We start from the raw sequence: 20,783 nt of genomic DNA on the forward strand, positions 1-20,783 counted from the left end.
GTTGTAAACCATCCACGTCATCAGGGTCCTAAACGCTGCATATATAAGTTGGAATCACCCTTATAATGACCATTCTTAATTAGAGTACTGACAGGCTTCGTAATAAATAAGGTGTTTTTTTTTAGAATTTTTAGTAATACTCTATACACGTCTCAAGTATATATACTTCTCACAGATCTTTTGTTAAGTGAACTCCGCCATAAAAATATATATATATTTTTTAAGTCTACTTCTCTGCAAAGATCTGCACAAGACTTGCATACCAAAAACACATACGTAACATTATTCTAGATTTTTAGCTCTAGAAAATTCCACACTTATCAGAATCTCAACAATTATTTTTTAATTATATGTATATATGGTCAGAATTTTATCATTTCAACGTATAACTTTATTTATTTATTTTTTTTTGAGGGGATCAACGTATAACTTTAGTATTATGCTGTGAGTTCTGTGGATTTGAATGCTTAGTTCTTCAACATATGCTTGCTAGAATGAGAACTTCGATTTGAATACTTGAACTCTGGAATCTGGGGCGATCACATCCGATGCTCTCCGAATACACAATGACCCAATTGTAACTATTCATGATTTTCTTTAGCTTCTAATGGAAAATGAGTTCAACATGATCGGAAAGTAATGATGCATTTGGATGTTGAGTTAAGTTGAGTTGAGATAAGAGATAAAAGTTGAATAAAATATTATTAGAATATTATTTTTTAATTTTATTATTATTTTGAGATTTGAAAAAATTGAATCGTTTATTATATTTTGTGTTAGAATTTGAAAAAATTATAATAATAAAATGAGTTGATATAAGTTGAAGTAAGTTAAGGATCTAAACTGGGCCAAGACACCTTGGGTCATCAGCACATGGGTTTTTCTAATTTCTGCCGATAATTTGATAAGGTTGGACACTTGAAGTGATATTGGGCCATTTAGGTTGGAGAGGGATTGAAATTGGCCCATTCAAATCATGAGGTCAGACTTGGTTGTGTTTTCTTTTGGTTCCATGTTATTTCACATCAATCCATGAACCATAAAGCCCAGCAATCTATATATGCAAGCCTCATAACCACTTTTAGTAATTTTTTGGATCTGAAACTTTGTACAAGTTCTTTTTTTTTTTCATGAAAATGTGGATCTCATAAAAAATTATACACTTTTTTTTGGTGTGTTTACTTTTTTATAAAGGGTTTGCGCGATGTTTATACATTTGTATATATCATTTCTCATCACTAAAATCCAAATTCATTAGATCCATTGCTGCTTTTTATTAGCTGTTAACAAAGCCCATTATCCTAACCATCATACATACATAATATATGTATATGTATGTATGTATGTATGTATGTGTGTATGCAAAATGAATTCGAATAATAGAACTTATTTTTCCTTCTAGTGAGAGAGCTGGGTCTCAACGGCTTGTCGTCCGAGCTGGACGATATCCTCTTCATCGATGCTCTTGTTCTTGTTCTTGTAAGTTCACACCACAACACTTTTAAACGTGTGATTCTAGTCAATATTGCACCGATCAAAATCTAGATCTACGTAGGACTCACGTGTAAATCTTTTTCGATTTGGTTCAGACGAAATGCTTGCTAGCTGCTGCTTCTAAATGATGATATTGTCTTTTATTTCTTTCACAAGCGCGCCATCTCTTTCACAGAATATATGCGTCCCATCATCCTTTGAGAAAGAACAGTTTGGAAGAATACAAAATTGATGTGAAAATGAGGGCGATCCTTTGGATTTTAGCGACAAAAAAATTATACGTGATATGTTCATCTGTTTATGCAATCGTGTATGACATCTGCATCAATTTTGAATGGATTAACTTTTCTTGTAATTTTTTTTTATATAATTAATATTTTATACAATTCAAAAAGAGATAAATTCTATTTCATTCTTGTATTTAATGTTGCGGGATTAATTAAATAACTAGCTATATTTGTCTCGCTTCAGTATATTTTTCTTTGAAGTGTTTCTCCCGAACTTAGAAATAATATTTATTATATTGATAAAGCTAGCTAGGGGAATTCGAAGACTACTGTAGGGGGCTGCTCTTTGGAGAAAAAGTTGCCATATTATGCATAATATTCCAAGAAGACACAGCCTACACAACACGTTTTCTTGTAGAAACTCCTTTCCGGTACTTGACCCACGTCTCTACGTAATAATAACAATCATTATTATTGAAAAAATCTTAACGAGTCAATATTTAAATGAAGTGCTCGGCCTCCACACAGTGATCATATATAAATATATGTATATAGACACTAAGCTAAGGTTGAAGAAAGGAAAAACAACATATGTAAAACAGAACATTAATTAACAAGTTATTAATTATATTTTATTTTATAATTAACTGTCAGATTACATTATTTTATAAGGTTGAAGTCGCCCACCAAATTAATACGTGGGAATTACTTAAATAATCTAGCTAGCTCCTCGATCGGCCAGACCAAGTACTGATCATCTCCGAACTCTTGATCAAAGTATGCTTCTCATGTACATGATTAATGGCTACGATCCATCCTCATAGACCTCGAGTACTGCTGTTTCTTCGTTCCCTACGTACATGACTTCAAAATTAGGTCATGAAACATTCACTATATGGATGAAATCGCTTCTATTCCATACATATGGTTGCACTGTTTTCAATTCCAAGGGGGAGATCGTTTATCGGGTAGATAATTATGGCACCAAGTGTAGCCGTGAAGTTCATCTCATGGATCTTCGTGGAAGGGTTCTCTTCACTATTTGTCGGAAGGTAATATCTCTACACATACAACGAAAATATCGTTAGTACCATGATTTTCAAATATTAGCTCTCTCCCTCTCTCTCTTTTGTGGGCAAGATCGGTTTGTTTTCAGACTTTCCATTTTACTCCATTCAACTCCTTCACCACTCAGGCAGAATTCCACTGGAGATCATGATCCTGTGTCTATGCGGTTTGTGATATCCAGACCTTATATAATAGTAAATTAATTAATGGGTTTCTCATCAAGTATGTACTTTTTAACTATTTGCAGAAATTACAAGTTTTTGGTGGTTGGAATGGTTATAGATGGAGCAGCAGTTCTGCCATAAACAAGGAGCAGAAGCCATGGTTTCAAGTCAAAAAGTATTGCAGATTAATGCAGCTTATGGCCGGAGATGTTGCTTGTCGAATTACTGCGGGATATGACAAGTATATGATAGTTAGATTGGCCGCCGGAAAATCAGCATTTAGGATTGTAGGAGTTGATGGGGAGGTTGTCGCCGAGGTGAGTAATTTTTGGTAATTTATTTGCTAATAAAAGTTTATTATAATGAGAAACATTAATATGATATAAACTTATCAGTACTACCACGTCGGAGTACTAACACCATTCGTACGTTGATGATCTTTTGATTTTTGGATATATCTGTTGTGTGTGTGTGTGTGTAGGCAAAGCCGAAGCATTCATGTTGTGGAGTAGAGCTGGGAGAAGATGTATTAACTTTGGAGGTGATGTCTCCTCGTCTTGATCATTCCCTAATCATGGCTCTTGTGATAGTGTACGGAATAATTCAACGTAGATTGTAAATTATAATCTTCATCGATCAGTACACGATCAGGCTTGTAATTATCTCCTCCCAGCATTGCATGATTCTGACATGCTATTTTTTTTTCCCCTCTTTTCTGGTATAGAATTATTACTAATTTAATTTTTGTATCCATTATTCATTTGGTTTGTAGAGATAATGTAAGCTGCATGAGAAGAGTGGATATATATATATATATATATATAAAAGGATAATTGTTACCATCACAAAAAATTAAATCTCAAAAAAATAAATTCAGAAACTGATATAAATTCATATAATATGATAAATCTATTTTATAATAAAAATAAATTTATAATCTAATTATCATGTACGTATTGGTATTACATAAATCCATATTAATTTATAAGAATTTACTTTTACGTAATTTCTTCGTAGCTTTTCTTATGCATAAGTACATATTTTCTTTTGCAATGCTCCTCTTTGTTTTAGATGCAGTAGTCTTCATCATACTTGCTAATTTGACTCATGATATTAGGTACGTGGTTGCATTTGCAAACCTCTTAAATGCAATGAGAACCACTTTAAATGTCTTGTATGCATGATATGTGTGATTTCGAATGGGATTAGTACTTGCCATGTCTGTCGGTGGATTCGTGGGACATGGCAATCTTTTTCAAAGCTTTTTTTTTCCCCCTCCATTAATAATTATAAGGATTAATTTCCATATATTTACCCCTAAATTAATTGGCAGGTCAACTTTAATATATATTATATATGTAAGGTGCGTGGAATTAGATATTATATAACTAATTAATTATGAGCATGCATTGGAATATTCCCAAAGGTTATAGTCAGCAAACCATTTAAATACTTATACGACAATTTCTCAATATCAACTGCTCCTGTCGTTGTACGGCCAGTAACAATTGCACAAAACAAAAATATTGTACGTACGCAGAGCTGGCTTTGTTGGCCAATTAACTACACATGAATATTAATTCCCATGAGAAATAATTAAAGTAGCTAATTAATTATATATGGGGTGATAATTGTTAATTTACGTACCATTGAAATTGTCACGGCCACTTGCGCATGGGTTTCAAATCCTATATATCCAGCTTATATAGCAACAATTGGAACATTAATATTAATTATTCACCCTGGCATGGTGCTATGTATATATATATATATAAACGAATTAAACCATAACCCCCATGCATATATAAATATGAAATGCCTGTTGCAAGTGTCTGATGTAAACGGCGAGCAACCGGCGCCATTTAATATATATTTTTCTTCTCTCTTTCTTTCTCTCTCTATCAATTTTGTTAGAGTTGTCTCCATTCTCTTCTTCCAATCAATTTCAAGTGTTTATATAAACTCGTAAATTGTGCTTAATGTCGGCCTTCTCCCATGCCACCCGTCATCTGATTGGCTTTCTTTCTGTCCATCACTTCAAAGACTAATGCCACCATTTGGTTTCCCTTCAAGAGATCTGGGGTCATAGCTATTAGCCAATGTCTCACTCATGGCTAATACCGTTACTATCAGAACAAATAATGCTTTCATGACAGATTTAAAGTTAGCAAACCCCTTCCCCATCAAAACAGAGCCGTACCTAAATATAGTCAAATAAGACTAAGCATTGAATCCAATTTAAGGAATGCAACCAAGCCATATAGAGCAAGGTAATAAAAATAATTTGTATTTATTCTACTATAACCTTTATGGCCATTTAACAACAAACTTGCATTTTTTATTTCTTGGTTTATTTTTAGGCATTCTGAACACCGCATCCATCTTTTGCTCCCATGGCTGACTCAGACTTAAAAGAGAGAAAAAGCTGTGTATGTGAGTTAAGAAGAAGGGGAAAAAAACAAAAAAAGAAGAAGAAGGAAACGGGCTAGATTTTGCGACCTAGGGAAGAAAAAGAGATTAGGAAAAAAAACAGAGAGACAAGAAAGAAGAAAAGAAGAAAGAGATTAGGAAAAAAAATAGAGAGACGAAAGAGAAGAAAAGAAGAAAAAGAAAGAGAGATGTATGTTTTTGTCCTTTATTTATTTTTATTCCTTTCATACATCTACTTATATGTCGTTTGCATGTGCCAACTGCACCTAGCAGTTCTAATATAAATAATCTACCTTTCTTCATCTTGCAGCTTCCAACACGTACATGAGTAGATCATGAATCTTTGTTTTTGTTCATTAACAATTAAACCGGCCTGTTTTAGGATCAGCTTCCTTATTAAGAAAGGAAAAAGGTGATCTATCTATCCTTTCTTAGTTATTTTTGGGTCAATAATTAAGTACATACATGATATACATGCATGTTTTGTGTGTGTGTATATATATATATATATATATATAGAGAGAGAGAGAGAGAGAGAGAGAGAGAGAGAGAGGATGCTTTAGTCATAAAGAAATCACATAAAAGTAAACCTATAAATTGATATAATTTGATACAGTACGTTAGATTATAAAATTACTTTTATTATAAAATATATATAATGTAACATAAAGTTATATCAATTATAATGTGCATGTGGGCTGATTAAGATCGAAGAACAATGCTAGGAGCCTGCATTGTTGTACCGATAAGTGTAAATGTATTAACTTTTTATACATCTTTAAATATTTTAAAAAAATAATCAATTCACTAATAGACACAGCTTCTTTAATCATCAAATAAAAAAATTAGAAAAAAACAATATTCAATCAAGTTTATCAAAATTCTCAGTTCAAATAATATTTTTTGATTATTTTATCATTACTTTTCACGTACTTTTTATTATTTTGTATTTCTATTTGCTACTATTAAATATTTTATTATTATTTTATCTTTATTATTTATAGAATAACTGAGATCACCTTAATATTCAGATACAACCAGAATCAGATTTTTGGCAATCAAAACAGTGTTGGCGTATCCATAGATATATTCCCACTCATAAAATTACTTCAACAAGAAGCTATAATAGTTTGCATCATTTTATCCATTATCTTTAATTTTCTCGTGACTTAACTATCAGCTTAGTCAGCCTTACTCATAAAACTGAAGACATTCGAAAGATTCCCTAAAAGTAGTTGCCACGTTTTCGGATACATCTATGAATTCCCTTGTCACTCATGTAGGCCGGTTAGTGAGCATTATTACAGCATGACTACAATAATTCTAACTGCCATGTAACTTGCGATGTCTCTTTTTCGATCGGAATGAGACTTTGATTAATGTTGGTAATTGGTGGGGTTTAGTTCAGCAAAGAACAGACACTATAAAAAAAATTTATTATTATTTCCTATCTTGTCAGAATGAGTATATTTTCATTATAAATAACTATGTTGAATCCAAGGTTTCAAGTTTCATATGATTATAAATCTACACATGGATTTTGATGATAACAAATGAATTCAAAGAATAAAGGAGTTTCAAATTCAAGTTGTCCACACAATAAAGTCAAGCACATCAAAGAACCAAGCATGAGCAAGAAGGAAACAAGTTCACATTAAAATTATAGAGTAATGTTGTAAATCTCTTAAAATTCAAAATTAGGATTAATGCTCAAAATTAATATTTTATCATAAAGCATTAAAATACACTTTCCACATGTGCATGAATTTTTTGAAAATTTTGAAAGATGATTTATTGTTATCTTTTACATGTGCATGCCTTGATTAAAGGGTTGAACTTTGAAAATATTAAAAATGATTGATTGTCATCTTTTACATGTGCATGTTTTATTTGAATATTTTCAAAAGTGATTGATGTTTTTTTAGACTTATACAAAAGGTAGATGATTTTGTTTGAATTTTTTGAAAAGTAAAGTGTGCTCCTTTTGTCATATACAAAAAGTAAAAGATTAGGTTTGAATTTTTTGAAAAAGAAAGTGTGTTCCTTTTGTAATATGTAAAAAGTAAAAGATTAGATTTGAATTTTTTGAAAAGGAAAGTGTGCTCCTTTTGTCATATGCCAAAAGTAAAAGATTAGGTTTGATTTTTTTGAAAAAGTGAATGATGTTGTCTTTGACATGTGAATCTTTTTAAATTTGAATATGAAGTCTCATATGCATATAAATAGATCATTTGAGAGTTTCACATTTACAACATCCAGAACATACAACATTCATTCAAAGCTTTCATTCTTTCTTCTCTAAGCATTGAACTTTAATCCTTATTCATTTTGAGAGATATAGTTTGCGCTGTAGTGTTCTTATTTCACTCATTGAGGAGTATTTTCTGATAACCTACCCACTATCAGCTCTTATATCAGAAAAATGGTGTGTATAACCCTTGTGCGTGTAGAAAGTGTTCTACACGGGGAATAGTTGAATCACCACGTGTAAGGTGATTACAAGTGTAGAGGGTGTTCTACACGGATCCTTTGTAACGGTGTTGTTCAAAGGTGTAATAAGTTTCTATCTCCACCTGAAAGAGGTTGAATAGTGAATTTGGGGATCCTCAAGGGGTAGCTTGAGGCGAGGACGTAAGCAATGGGGCCGAACCTCGTTAACATACTGAGTTTGCTTCTCTCTTACTCTTACTTTTTATTTTTATTACTGTTTCGCATTTTGTTTATATTTTATATTGTATATTTGATTTATAATTATTATTTTTTCAAATATAACTCAATTCACCCCCCTCTTATATTAGTCATCTGGGCAACAAACTCGTCACAAGTATTCATTTTTTTGTAATGAGATGGGTCTATACTTATATTTGTAGGAAAAAAGGCAGTTGATCATTCGTTCCTAGAGAATTATCAAATACAACCATCGAGAATTAGTTGTCGTTATAGTAAAATAAGTTATAAAAATAATTTTATTTTTAAAACATGATTATATAACGTCATATTGTTAAAAATAGTTGTAAGTGTATTACAAACAACTACAAAAATAAACGTGCAAAGGAAAAGAACCAAGCTGCCGGGTCACATTGTATCTAGTAAAAAGGAAAGACATCTGACATCCACTTAATTAGATAATAAGAGGATAAGGTTGTGCTTAAGGACCTATAGAGATTCTTTTGCTTATTTTAAGCGAATTTAATATATATACATATATGTTACTTTCATTATTATTATTATTATTATTATTAACACAATTACTTATTTATCCTATAAAAATAATAAAATAATAAAAAACTAAACAGCAGGCAAGGAATACGTGCCCTTTTTATGCATGACATCGGCAATGCGTTTTAATTATATATCAAGCTAATTCAGATGGCTAGCTTTGGCGTTTTCCTCTGTCCTTTAGTTCGCAAAAAGGATTTAATAAAAGTTAAATACCATTATTCACAAAAGGGTGCGAAAAAGAGCACATTAGAAAATGGAGTATCATGCACTTTTTATTTTTTTATTTTTATTTTTATATTAGTCCTTTTTATTTTTTATTTTTGGAATGTGTTAGAGGGTGGCTGAGAAATAAAAAAATAATACAAGATGGTGGCTCTTTGGAGTTAATATAAAAAGGAAAGTACCTAGCTAGCTAGCTAAAGAGACATGCCCAAAACGTGTGTTGATCACTGCTGTAAAACTCCTCTCTCCAGTTGACCGAGTTTCCTACATTTGGCAACCAATCACTTCTTGCCATCTCAGATTATATATGCAGATCTATGGAAAACTTTAATCATATTGCAATTAAGGCGCTAATGAAACCAATTAGATAATTAATTAGAATAATAATTTAATAAAAACCTAATCCAGAGGCTTAAATTCTATATATCCTAATAATTGTCTCGCTTAATCTATGTGCTCCAATATGGTCAAGTTGTAAAAGAATATAATATATATATGCAGCCTCATCAAGCCTGCCACAAAATATCAATATATATAAGCTGTCCTGAGGATCAGACAGGCTTCAGCACCAGTACATGAACAAACCTGGCCAAACTCTCTTATTCCTTCTAAATGGCTAAAGTGTATCCTCAAGAACAGCCCAGCAGCTCTTCTGATCCGGCCTACATGACCTCAAAGAGAGAAACATTTACTCTATGGATGAAATCTCTGGTGTATCAGACAAATGGTTGCACTGTTTACAACACAACTGGTGATATTGTTTATCGTGTTGACAACTACGAAAAGAAAGGTAGCAGTGAAGTTCATCTCATGGATCTCCGAGGCAAAGTTCTTTTTACCATAAGAAGAAAGGTATGGTAGCTGCTTGGAGTTTCCATCGATCGTTTCTTTTACCGGTCTGTCACCTTGGAAATCTATATATATTAATTAATTGGCATGAACTAACTTCGGTTTTTTCTGGGTTGGTGATTATTTTGCAGAAATTATTAGCTTTTGGTGGTTGGGAGGGCTATAGATGCAGAATTCATGGTTCTTGTGTAAACGAAGAGAAGCCATGGTTTCGAGTTAAAAAATGCTACAAATCAGTTTTGTTTATGGGAGATTTAGCTTGTCAGGTTACCGTGGGATATGATAAATACTGGATTGTTAAATTGGCAGGCAAAGCAGCTTTCAGAATTGTAAATACTGATGGAGATATTGTTGCAGAGGTTAGTATGTGTGTGTGTGTGTGTGTGTATATATATATATATAGAGAGAGAGAGAGAGAGAGAGAGAGAGAGAGAGAGAGAGAGAGAGAGAGAGAGAGAGAGAGAGAGAGAGAGAGAGTTTATTTTCTTGGATATCGATCGGAATTCTTTGGAAGACGACGTTGCAACGTACAAAATGATAATAGTTTGGTTGATCTTTGTGCAGGCAAAACCAAAGCGGTCATCTTCTGGATTATTGTTGGGAGATGATGTCTTAACTTTGGTGGTGGCGCCTCAAATGGATCATTCCCTCATCATGGCTCTAGTGATTGTGTATGGACTCATTCGACGTAGAGTATAAATTAACAAGACGTACAAATCTTCTTTAACCACAAAATGCAGAGGCATTAATCTCTTTTTGGGGCTTCTGATTCTGTTATTTTCTCTCCTTTTTTGCTGTGTTTTTGTGAATGAAGTTCTGTAGATCAATTTTATTTGTAGATGAAAAAAGAGGGATCGGAGTAGAAATTAGAAGAGGAGATCAGAAACAGTACCATGATGATCATGTAATAATTCATTCCATGTACTGTTAATTATTATTTGATTTGCAAAGACTCATGAGTCATGTCCACCGAAGTACTGGTTGTGAACTGATACTAAAGAAATATAAAGTATTGATCTCGAAGTAGCTCGAATATTGTCTCCCAAGCCATCTAGCATGCATGCCAACAAGTTTATGAATTTAGAAAGATCGAAAATAGCAACGAGTACCGTTAGAATTGTTAATTATACAAAAATTTTATAAAAATAATTTACAGGCTGACATAACTTTATATAATATATTAAATTTATTTTATAATAAAAATAAATTTATAATATAAAGCACTATATCAAACAGGTTAAACTCAACTATTTCACGATTTCGTCAACATTAATACGATGTTAGTATAATATTTGAGATGCAATTTACACAAACATGGTGATGTGGTTTGAATATAAATTCACTGAATATAAGAAGAACAAGCCCTTACAAATGATATAAAGAAAATTTATAAAGTAATAAAAATAAATAAAAAGCCTCCAACCAATGATCTTCATGTCGTACATACTTGTTGCACTGTAATGTTTGGAATATATCAAGAAGTCAAATATGAATGGCAATAATTCAGGGGACCCATATCTGAACATGCTCCATCCATTAAACGTGATCAGTGGGATCAGACCAAATATCGAATAAAAAATAACGTGGAAAAGTACGATCGATCACATTATCCAAAATGTCTTCAATTTTCTCGAGATATATGATCGAGATATATGATGAAGCCGGATTCCAGTTTAACATGCTCTAACAAAATCATAGTTTTCCTCTTGGAATGGGCCAACCTACCAAAAGATAAAAAAAAAATGGAACATGAATTAGGACGTGGCTATGGATAGACATGACAACCCAGTTCGCTTGTAACGACGATGGCGCCAAGAATTTTCTATACATTTAATAACGTAATTCTGAAAAATTATTTATAAATGTGCAAATCTCGTACCTTCAATTTATAAAAAATATGATTAAATCTAGAATAAAAAATTTTATTTTATTTATTGCAAGCCTCACGTTTTTTAAAGGGTGTCCGACTAGCATGACTAGGATTACTCTATGTATTATTTCAACCAAGAAATTTAATACATTTACATAAATATTGATAACAAAAACGTCACATGTATCATTAGAAGCTAGATCTAAAGATATTACAGGAAGAACGTGGATTGGAGTCATTGGACGCAATACAAAAAGTATAAGACCAGGATATATTAGACAACTTATGTTAAATAAATAATTATTAAATACTTTTGGAATACGGATGATATGGTACTCCATCCTATCACGCGATATCTTGTTATTCAAAATTAATACTTAAGACATCCTATGGTAGGATTAATACCACATAGCCGTATTCTAGAAGTACCCAATAAGGCAGACATATAGCACTATGAGAGAAAAAAAAAAAATTATATATATGGTACGGATGAACATATTAATTTACAAATAATGTTACGTATAGTCGTGAAATACGGAAGTGTCGTGCAGTCGCTTTGAAAAAAAGTGAGGTCCATAATTAAAAATTTTCATATGGATCCCATATTTATTCACTTTTTCGAAGTGATTGCATGACATTTACACACTCACGATTATAATTATCATTTCTCATCACTATGATGGAATTGCACATCGGAATTCTCTCATTTGGTATACACCATGCGACTCTAACTGTACACAGTATATATACTCAGGTATATAAAAAAGAAAATGTTAGTATCTCTTCATAGCAATCTTGAGGTTGCGTACTGTCATTACAAGCTTTTGTCTTTCACCTTCTACCTCTGCAAACTTGAGACTTATTTCTGAATATCTCTCTTGCATCTCGTTTAGTTCACTTTCCATTGAATCGTTCTTCTCCTTTAATGACGCCAATTCAGCAATTAAATCAAGATTTACGTCATTCTTACTAACACTGGAGTGTTTTATCAGTTCTTTCTCTGATGAAGTTTCATCAATGCTGTGGAGAAACATTAGATAAATATGTTGGTAACTTGCAATAAAGAAGGAAGAGCAGTTAATATCACTGCAATTATCCATTTAAACATCAGTAAGTGGTACCCTTCTGTCTTACCTCTTGAATTTTGACCATGTGTTCCCATTTTCTTTCGGCATGCAAGCTGTACTGTTCATAGGGTCATCCGCAGCTGTTGCTTCTTCAGGTACCCCGCTGTTTGAAATGATGCCACTTGCATCTATAATGACCTGTAAAATGAGATAATTCATTTTAAAAAAACTATCGACTTATAGCACAGTATCATTCAATGGCATTAGTAAGTACATTCAGGAATCGGAACAACAATGCCAGACAGCAATCTAAAATGGTTAGTTTTGTATCATTCAATGGCATTAGTAAGTACATACAGGAATCGGAACAACAATGCCAGACAGCAATCTAAAATGGTTAGTTTTGTAGTCAAGCTTGATATAGAAATTGAAGGGAAATGAAGCTGAACAGACTCAAAAAACAAAGCAGAACTATGTGTAGATTTTATCAATCCTCCAATCATGATAAAGAGACAGGGCAGGAAAAGATCACTTTTGTCATTAGATGGTATAACACTATCTAATACACAGTCACAAACCTTTTGAAATGAACTAATCTGATTGAGTTCTCCCACCCTGTTCTCTAATTCTTCAATTTTGTTTTGAAGATCCTTTTCCTTCTCCAAAAATGAGTTTGTTGAGGTTTCCAGGGAAGTTTCCTTTAACTTTATCTCTCCCTGCCAGACAAAATCATTATCAAGACAAAAAATCCTTGTTGAAGGGCCAAAAGTATGTATTAAGGACGGTAAATAAAGCTTCGTAAACATATTTGGGGAACTCTAAATCATATTTTTTCTCTCGCAAGACTTTTGGCATTGGCATAGTCATCTACATTACATCATCTATGCCCCAGCACATCGTTTATAAAAATCTTGACTTGATATACTCATGGGCGGAGTCAACCTTTTGCAGCCATTTGGAATATGAATCCTTCGTGCATGATGTTGTGTCTATGGCTAGAAAGGAACAGGAGATGTTTTGAAGACAGAACGATCGTTGGATGAAATTAGGGAATTTTTCTTTAAAACACTTTGTCTTTGGGCTAAGGCTAATGTAATGAATGGTGATGATGTGTTGGAGTTTTTCTAGTTTTTTCTAGCTTTTTGGTTGCTATATGTAGGTATTTCCTCTTGTATACTTCCTATGTACTTGGGTTATGCCTATTTATGGTAATAAAATCTTATTAATTATCCAAAAAAAATATATACTCATGGGAGTTGTAATTTACCTCAAGCAATTTTATCTTCTCCCTCAGAGTTGCAACTTCTTTTGAACCATGGGGAACTGGAGCTGATTTATTGTTTTTCAAAGTATTTTTAGCTCCATCAGAAACCGTGCGCCCACTACTATCCTTGAGCTTCTTCTCTATATTGGTGAATGTATCGTCCTTCTTCCTCAAGTCGTTTTTTAATTGGAAGATCTGCTTCCTGAGTTTCTCCTTCTCAACCTCATCTTCAAACGAGGAATTTTTCAAATCAGCACACTGAGCTTTAAGCGTTTCCATCTCTGATTGTAAGAAACCAACTGTTGCCTCTTTCTCATCCTTGAGGTGCCTAATTCTACTTAGCTCCTCCAGAGATTTCTTTGCTTCTTTCTTCAGCAAAGCAATTGTGCTCACCAGTTCATTTCTTTCTACATTTGCTCTTTGTACCAACATCTCAGATTCCTTAATTGATGCCTTCATATGTTCGAATTCTGCTCTAGAAATTTCTTGCTGTTCTGTTTGTTCAGAAAGGCATATATTCTCAGCAATGAGCCTTCTGATCTCTGTTTTGAGCATTCCAATCTCCTCAGAGAAAGCCCTGCTAACTTCTTCGCCATGCTGCTTCTGATATTCAAGCTGCTTGGACTCATTATCAATTTCCACCAACATTTGCTCTATCTGGCACGTGTTCATATCTATTTGGTTGGACAGCTCCCGTATTCTTGCCTCGTAATCATCTCTAACTGTCTGAAGCTCTTGTTTGACTTTCTGGAGAATTTCCTCCAGTTGACTCTTCTGCCAACGCAGTTCATTAGCTTCCTTCAATGCCTTCATAGCCACCTTCTCATTTGCATCAAATGTAGAGGCCATTTGCACTGAGAGCCTGCTAAATTCCTCCTGAAGCCTCTCAGCTGTACTAGCATTTCTCCATCTTGTCTTTTGCAAGGCGTCCTCTGCTCGGATGGCTCTTTGCTCCTGCTCAACTTTGGCATGTGTCACAGCTTCCAGATCAGCTTCAAATCCCTGCGCCTGCTTCTCCATTTCTTCCTCCAAGCTTGTAATATGGATTTCAAGATCTCTTATGGTAGCCAAAGAATCTGACAATTCTTTCGACTGCTTCTTCAATTCGTTTTCCAAGCTCTCAATATGGTCTTCTAGTTGGGTTATGCCAGTAGGAGGAAATGGACATTCATATTGTATCTTCAGTTGTTCTTGCAGTTGACTTTGCTCCAGTTTATATGACATGTCATGGTTTTCCTGCTTCAAAATTTCATAATCAAGTGCTAGTTGCTCCATCTGCATTTCTAGCTCATCTTTATCCCTCCTATAAATCTCTATTTCCCCATATAGGTCTATGATCTTTCGCTCCATCAAGTATGTTTCTTTGGCATCACTGTGCTCCTTAACAAGCTCTACCAGTGCTCTCTGCTCTTCATCATCATCTGTCTCACATTTCAAGTGATTAACCTTCAACTCTTCAGCATTCTCACAGGATCCTATTTTGTTGGAAAGATCAGATATTTCCCTGTTCTTTCCTTCCAACATTTCATCTAGGTCCCTTACAGCAAGAATCAACTCCGTTTTAGATTCCTGCGTTTTCTGCAGTTGTAACCGAAGATTGGCATTCAGGTCCTTCTCATAGGTCAATTCTTGTCTGATTTCTTCAGCAAGAGCACGGACATCTCCACCCTCTGACTGAAACTTGTTTTTAGCTTTTGCCTCAACCATACGTTTATGGAAGGCCTTGAGTTTCTCGCATTCTGACTTGAGTGCATCTCTCTCATCTTTGATGTTAGCAATCTCTCTTGAGAGATCCTGCCCCCTTTTGCTCTCTTTTACAATTTGCTTTCGAAGGGTCTGTAATTCCAACTCCGAGACATCTGCCTGCCTAGCCAAAGCAACAAGCTCAGCCTTGAGCTTTTCCATCTCAGTATCTGAAGCCTGTTGAGATCTCTCTCTGCTAAAGGTGTTGTGAGAACTATGAGTTGAGTCATCTGTACTTATGCCATGATCAGAACTGCCTGACCACTCCTCGTCATATACTGTCATTGAGGCATTTGCTGCTTGTTCATGAGGCAATGAGGTGTGGCTCACAGATGTTAGGAAACTAGAAGGGTCCTGATGGATGTTACCATTTCTCAGTCCAAGTTCTCGTGGAGTATCAAGTCCAGAGCTGCTTTCTGAACTTGATAATGTGACGTCAGATCCAATTGATGCTCTACAGGTACAATTCAAGTCAGCATCAGGGGTAGTTTTATTGGATGGTCCACCCTGGAAAACAGTGGGGGAAAAAGAAAAATGATGGTATTAAATCATTAAAATTATAAAAATAAATCTAAAACAAGAACAAAATTCCACTCTCACATATGTTTGCTCAAAATGTTTTCGTTTGTTTGAGCTAAACTGTGCAGACATTTTTTTTTTATGGAATAACGCAAGCAAACATGAAAGAAGTTTTGGCAACATTGCTCGCCTCCCCTCCACACCTTTCCCCATTCCCCTTCTTCGAGGGAATTAAATAATTTTTGGTACAATATATATATACAACTGAGGTAGAAGGAAACCAAAATTTGTTTGGCTGGATATGGTGAAACGTTACCTCAGTAGGATCATTTGTAACACTTTCATCTGCATCACTATGGCTTAAGAAGGTCTTCAAGCTCCTATTTTCAGATTTTATTTTCGCATCTTCACATTCTTCCACCTCTCTGTAAAATTCATTTAAGGCCAGACTTAAAATTATAAATTATGGAAAGAAATCCCACAATCTTCAAAGAGAATAAACTAGATATGATTATTGATACCTTTGATCGGCATCTGCATGCAGCCTCTGGATCAAAACCTGTACAAAAGCAGAAGGAAGAGTTCAATTTAACTGTGCAACCAATTCTTAATCATGGGAGCAAGAAGACAGATCTCTGAAGGATATCCTGACATATATATGGACAACAGATGTTTACGTGAGGGGAAGAGGAGAGTACTAACATGTAAAACGGCATCTGAGTTTGGATTCTTTAGGGGAAAAGAGGCAGAGGATGGCTTTGTGGCCTCCGCATAATCAGCAAAATCAATAGAAACTTCCCCAATAGAACCTGCTTTTGACGATCCCTACATAAACACACCAAACCAAAATCACATACTGACCGTCCACCACGACACAACCACATCTCATATACAAACATTTTAAAACCAGCAACTTCATTGACTATATAGCATACATTTGAGACATGGACGTAGTAGATCCTCTCACTGATCTTCCCAGTCCTCGGTTCCCGATTGAATTTCACGGTCTCATAGACTGGATTTTCCCAACGGCAGGTTTCGTTCCGAACCATAGCTTTATCTGATTTCACAGTCGGCTTTCCCACATCCGCAGGGATCAAAGACACCATCAATGCATCTGCACAAAACTGCGATACCTGAAATCACAAAACCACACTCTCTTACTTATCACAATCCCCAATTGCATTGCCCCCTACAATTTGATTCACAGTCACGGCCACATTCCACTGTTGAAGAAACCAGAATCGTAAGGCAGGCCTTGTGTTTTTTTTTTCGAAAATATGAAAAACTCAACTCAAGTGATCCAAATAGTTGTATTTTAAAGCTTATTAATTTCAGTCTCTGTTGCTACATTTTCTCGGAAAACCAAACAGAACGAAACCAACTCATATCCACCAGTATAAAAAAACTAATTCTTCAACAAAATTCAGACCAATTAGACTCAAGATTTCGAAACTGAAAACACGAAAATGTTTCTTTGAAGGAAAAGAGATATGATAGAGGCACCTGCGTTGCATGGAACTGCAATTTGAACACCACTTTGACCTTGTTCTTCTCGCTCCTCCACCTCGCCGACCTGAACATCTCCTCTGTCTCTCTCTCTCTCTCTCGCTCTCTCTCTCTCTCTCTCTCTTCTCTCAGCTCCGCGTCTTCCTAGCAATATCCAAGCTCCGCCGGAGCTCCACCAACTACCGGAAACCTCCACGATCACCGGAGCTCCGGTAAAATCAGCCACAACATGAGTGTGGGAGTGAACACACGATTCAATGTGAGCCAAAACGATGAAGCTCCGCAACCTTAGCTCAATGGAAAAAGCAGAGAGAGAGAGAGAGAGAGCGAGTTGACTCAGTAGGATCAAATGCAGGGTCTGAAGCAGGGGAAAGAGCGAAGTAGTGTATGGAAAACTCGTAGCGAGTTAAAGGAGAGAACAGAGAGTAAAATAAAAACAAAGCAGATCTCAGCGCTCTCTCTCTCTCTCTCTCTCTCAATCTCTCTCTCTCAACACAGTCTTTTTACAAAGGGAGATGACACTTGGTTTCCTTTTTCTTATTTATTTTATTTTGATTATTTCTAAAGAGGACAAAATAATTTCTGAAAACTTAAGGAAAATAGTTATGAGTTTGATTTAAGTGAAAAAATGAATTTTTTTTTTTAAATTTTATCTGTTCACTCTTCAAAGAGGATGTAATCAGTAAAATTTTAAGTTAAATAGTTAATAACAGAGATTTAAATAAATGAATTAGGAAAAATATTAGTTACATATGGGGCATCTCTGCATTGGATCAAGTCAAAGAGAACAGTAAGTATGAAATGAATATATTGAGTTTGACATACATACCCCTGTACTTTTGTATACAATATTACTGCCATTTAATTAAAAAATTAACAACATCCGACGACAGTGCTTGCTTGTTGGTTACTGATGTATTTTTATGGTGTCTGAATTTGATCACGTGTCATCCAACTGGGATTCATCAGGATAAATCCTATACAAATCTTTAGAAAAAGGTTGTGGTCCTGTAGAGTAGGTAAGCTTCTTATAATTATTTTTAAAAAATAATAAATATAAAATTTATATAAAAAAATTAAATTTTAATAATGAATCTTACTCTTTTTTAAAATAATTATGTAACACTTACACACTCTATAATAATATATAATATTACTCTAATTATATTTATATTATAATGTTGTGGATATTAGCCAATTTTTTTAAAATATTAGAGGAAACTTAGTACTTATGTCTATCTTTTAACTTACCCACTCTACGTAAATTTTTTATATTCTCAAAGTAAAACTATGATGCTACAAACTCTATTTTAAATTTCTGATTATCTCATAAAGTCCAATTTTATTCGGATCTACAATGTAGTATGTAACAAATAATTGAAGAGAATGCAATTTGCTAATTGAAATAGGAAAAAGCTTGTATGCCCCCTATGTTTGACCGCTGGTCAAAATATATTTTTATTATTTAATAATCAAGAAAATAATTTTAAGTGTATTGATATATTTTTATTTTTTAAAAATATTTAAATATATAAAAAAGTAAAAAAAATTTCTTTTTCGCCTGGGTGGCACTGTAGCCCAACTCAATTGAAATATACTCTTGCAAAAAAAAAAATGTAACAATTATTTTAGAAAATTCAAAATGATATTTATAGTCGTATGTGTACAATATGTATAATTTAAAAAAATAAATAAATATGAAAGTTACATAAAAATATCTAATTTTTTTAATAATAAATTATACTTACCTATTATACAACTATCTAATTCGAGGATTAAACTGTTAGGTTGTCAGCAGAATTGCTGGGCAAGTATTTTTTAATTTAATTTAATTTTTTATTGTTGGGTCATATGGGTTTGGTGGCATCTTATCTTGTGGTAAATATGACTAGATTGGCTAATTTTCGATTTCTGATGGTTTACTTTTTTAATGCAAAAAGGGTGTTATGGTCATTTAGTCTTACTTTGTTGGGACGTGGCGGTGGCGCCGACAGATAAAAAGTAATCAAGCAAACCCCAACGGTCGAATGTGACTGAATGATACCTCCTAATTGAAAATGACACTTTACCCATAAGAATTCTTTTATATATACATATCAGAAATGTTATTGCTACGGTGCCGATTGGTACTGATAATTTTTTTTAATTTAATAATTAAGAAAATATTTTTAGTGATCTTGTAAATTTTTAAAAAAAATATTTAAAAATAAAAAAATAATGAATGAAAAAAAACTTACTTTTTTACTTTTGTCGGTCGGGAGCCGTCTCATGCTACATCCTTGCACGATGCATATATTATATATATATATATATGATTAAGAAATTAAGTGGAGTTTCAATATGTTATGATTGGACTTGTATTTGGAAAATCATATATTCAATCATTTGAAAAGAGTAAGAAAAAAAACTTGAGAATCACTTGAAAAAGAGTAAGAAAAAAAACTTGAGAATCACTTGAAAAGTTATCATAGGCCTCATTTTTTTTAATAAAATAATGCACATAACAATGTCTTATTTGGTTGTTAAATCCAACTGAGATCAATTCAGTTTATTTTAATTTTAAACTAAATCTAATATTTAAATATCTAATTCTCAAATTATTAAACCCGTCTTAACTCAAAATTTTTTTACACGTAAGACCTATAATTTGTTTCAACTTAATACATTTTTTATAGTGAGACTCATAACATTTTTTAAATTCTCATAAATATCACTAAACTCATCTAATTAATATTCAAACACATCAAAACTCATCTTAGGTGGACTTTATAAAACTCGCTCTACCCTATCAATTTACCACTATTTATAAAAAATTCAACTCATCTCAAGTATTTAACTTAACATTCAAACTTGACCTTATACTTCCTAAAGTGTATATAACATTATTTCCTATATTTTCACGATGGAATATGTCGTTTGGTGGAATTTTGTAGTACATTAACGCGCATAGGTGGAAGCATTGGATTCTTATCTTTCTAAATCACTATTTTATTTATTTATTTATTTTTTACTTTTTGGATAAATATATATATGTTAATGGATGCTTGTTTTGAAACAAATTATACGATATAAATTAAAAAATGTAAAATTCAAGTTTATAAAGAATGAAATGACAATCGTGTTCTTTAATAATAG

General features: G+C 33.5%; 2 protein-coding genes across 2 annotated transcripts; one reads left to right on the forward strand and one right to left on the reverse strand.

The window, feature by feature from the left end:
* The first annotated feature begins 2,422 nt into the window (after positions 1–2,422).
* LOC122289377 lies at positions 2,423–10,709 on the forward strand. Its single transcript, XM_043096351.1, has 7 exons — positions 2,423–2,773; positions 3,037–3,270; positions 3,435–3,568; positions 4,071–4,127; positions 9,439–9,679; positions 9,808–10,035; positions 10,241–10,709. Exons 1-7 carry the CDS (start codon positions 2,582–2,584, stop codon positions 10,373–10,375), a joined length of 1,221 nt encoding a protein of 406 aa, XP_042952285.1. The 5' UTR covers positions 2,423–2,581; the 3' UTR covers positions 10,376–10,709.
* Positions 10,710–12,000: 1,291 nt separating this feature from the next.
* On the reverse strand, positions 12,001–18,143 carry LOC122289510 (myosin-J heavy chain-like). Its single transcript, XM_043096558.1, has 9 exons — positions 17,646–18,143; positions 17,075–17,275; positions 16,842–16,964; positions 16,661–16,698; positions 16,456–16,564; positions 13,881–16,127; positions 13,192–13,329; positions 12,681–12,811; positions 12,001–12,566 (listed from the first exon to the last, which is right to left on the reverse strand). Exons 1-9 carry the CDS (start codon positions 17,721–17,723, stop codon positions 12,320–12,322), a joined length of 3,312 nt encoding a protein of 1,103 aa, XP_042952492.1. The 5' UTR covers positions 17,724–18,143; the 3' UTR covers positions 12,001–12,319.
* Between the last annotated feature and the right edge of the window lie 2,640 nt (positions 18,144–20,783).

Source organism: Carya illinoinensis, chromosome 12 (genome assembly GCF_018687715.1).
Source record: "Carya illinoinensis cultivar Pawnee chromosome 12, C.illinoinensisPawnee_v1, whole genome shotgun sequence".
In the NCBI taxonomy this organism is placed as follows: domain Eukaryota; kingdom Viridiplantae; phylum Streptophyta; class Magnoliopsida; order Fagales; family Juglandaceae; genus Carya; species Carya illinoinensis.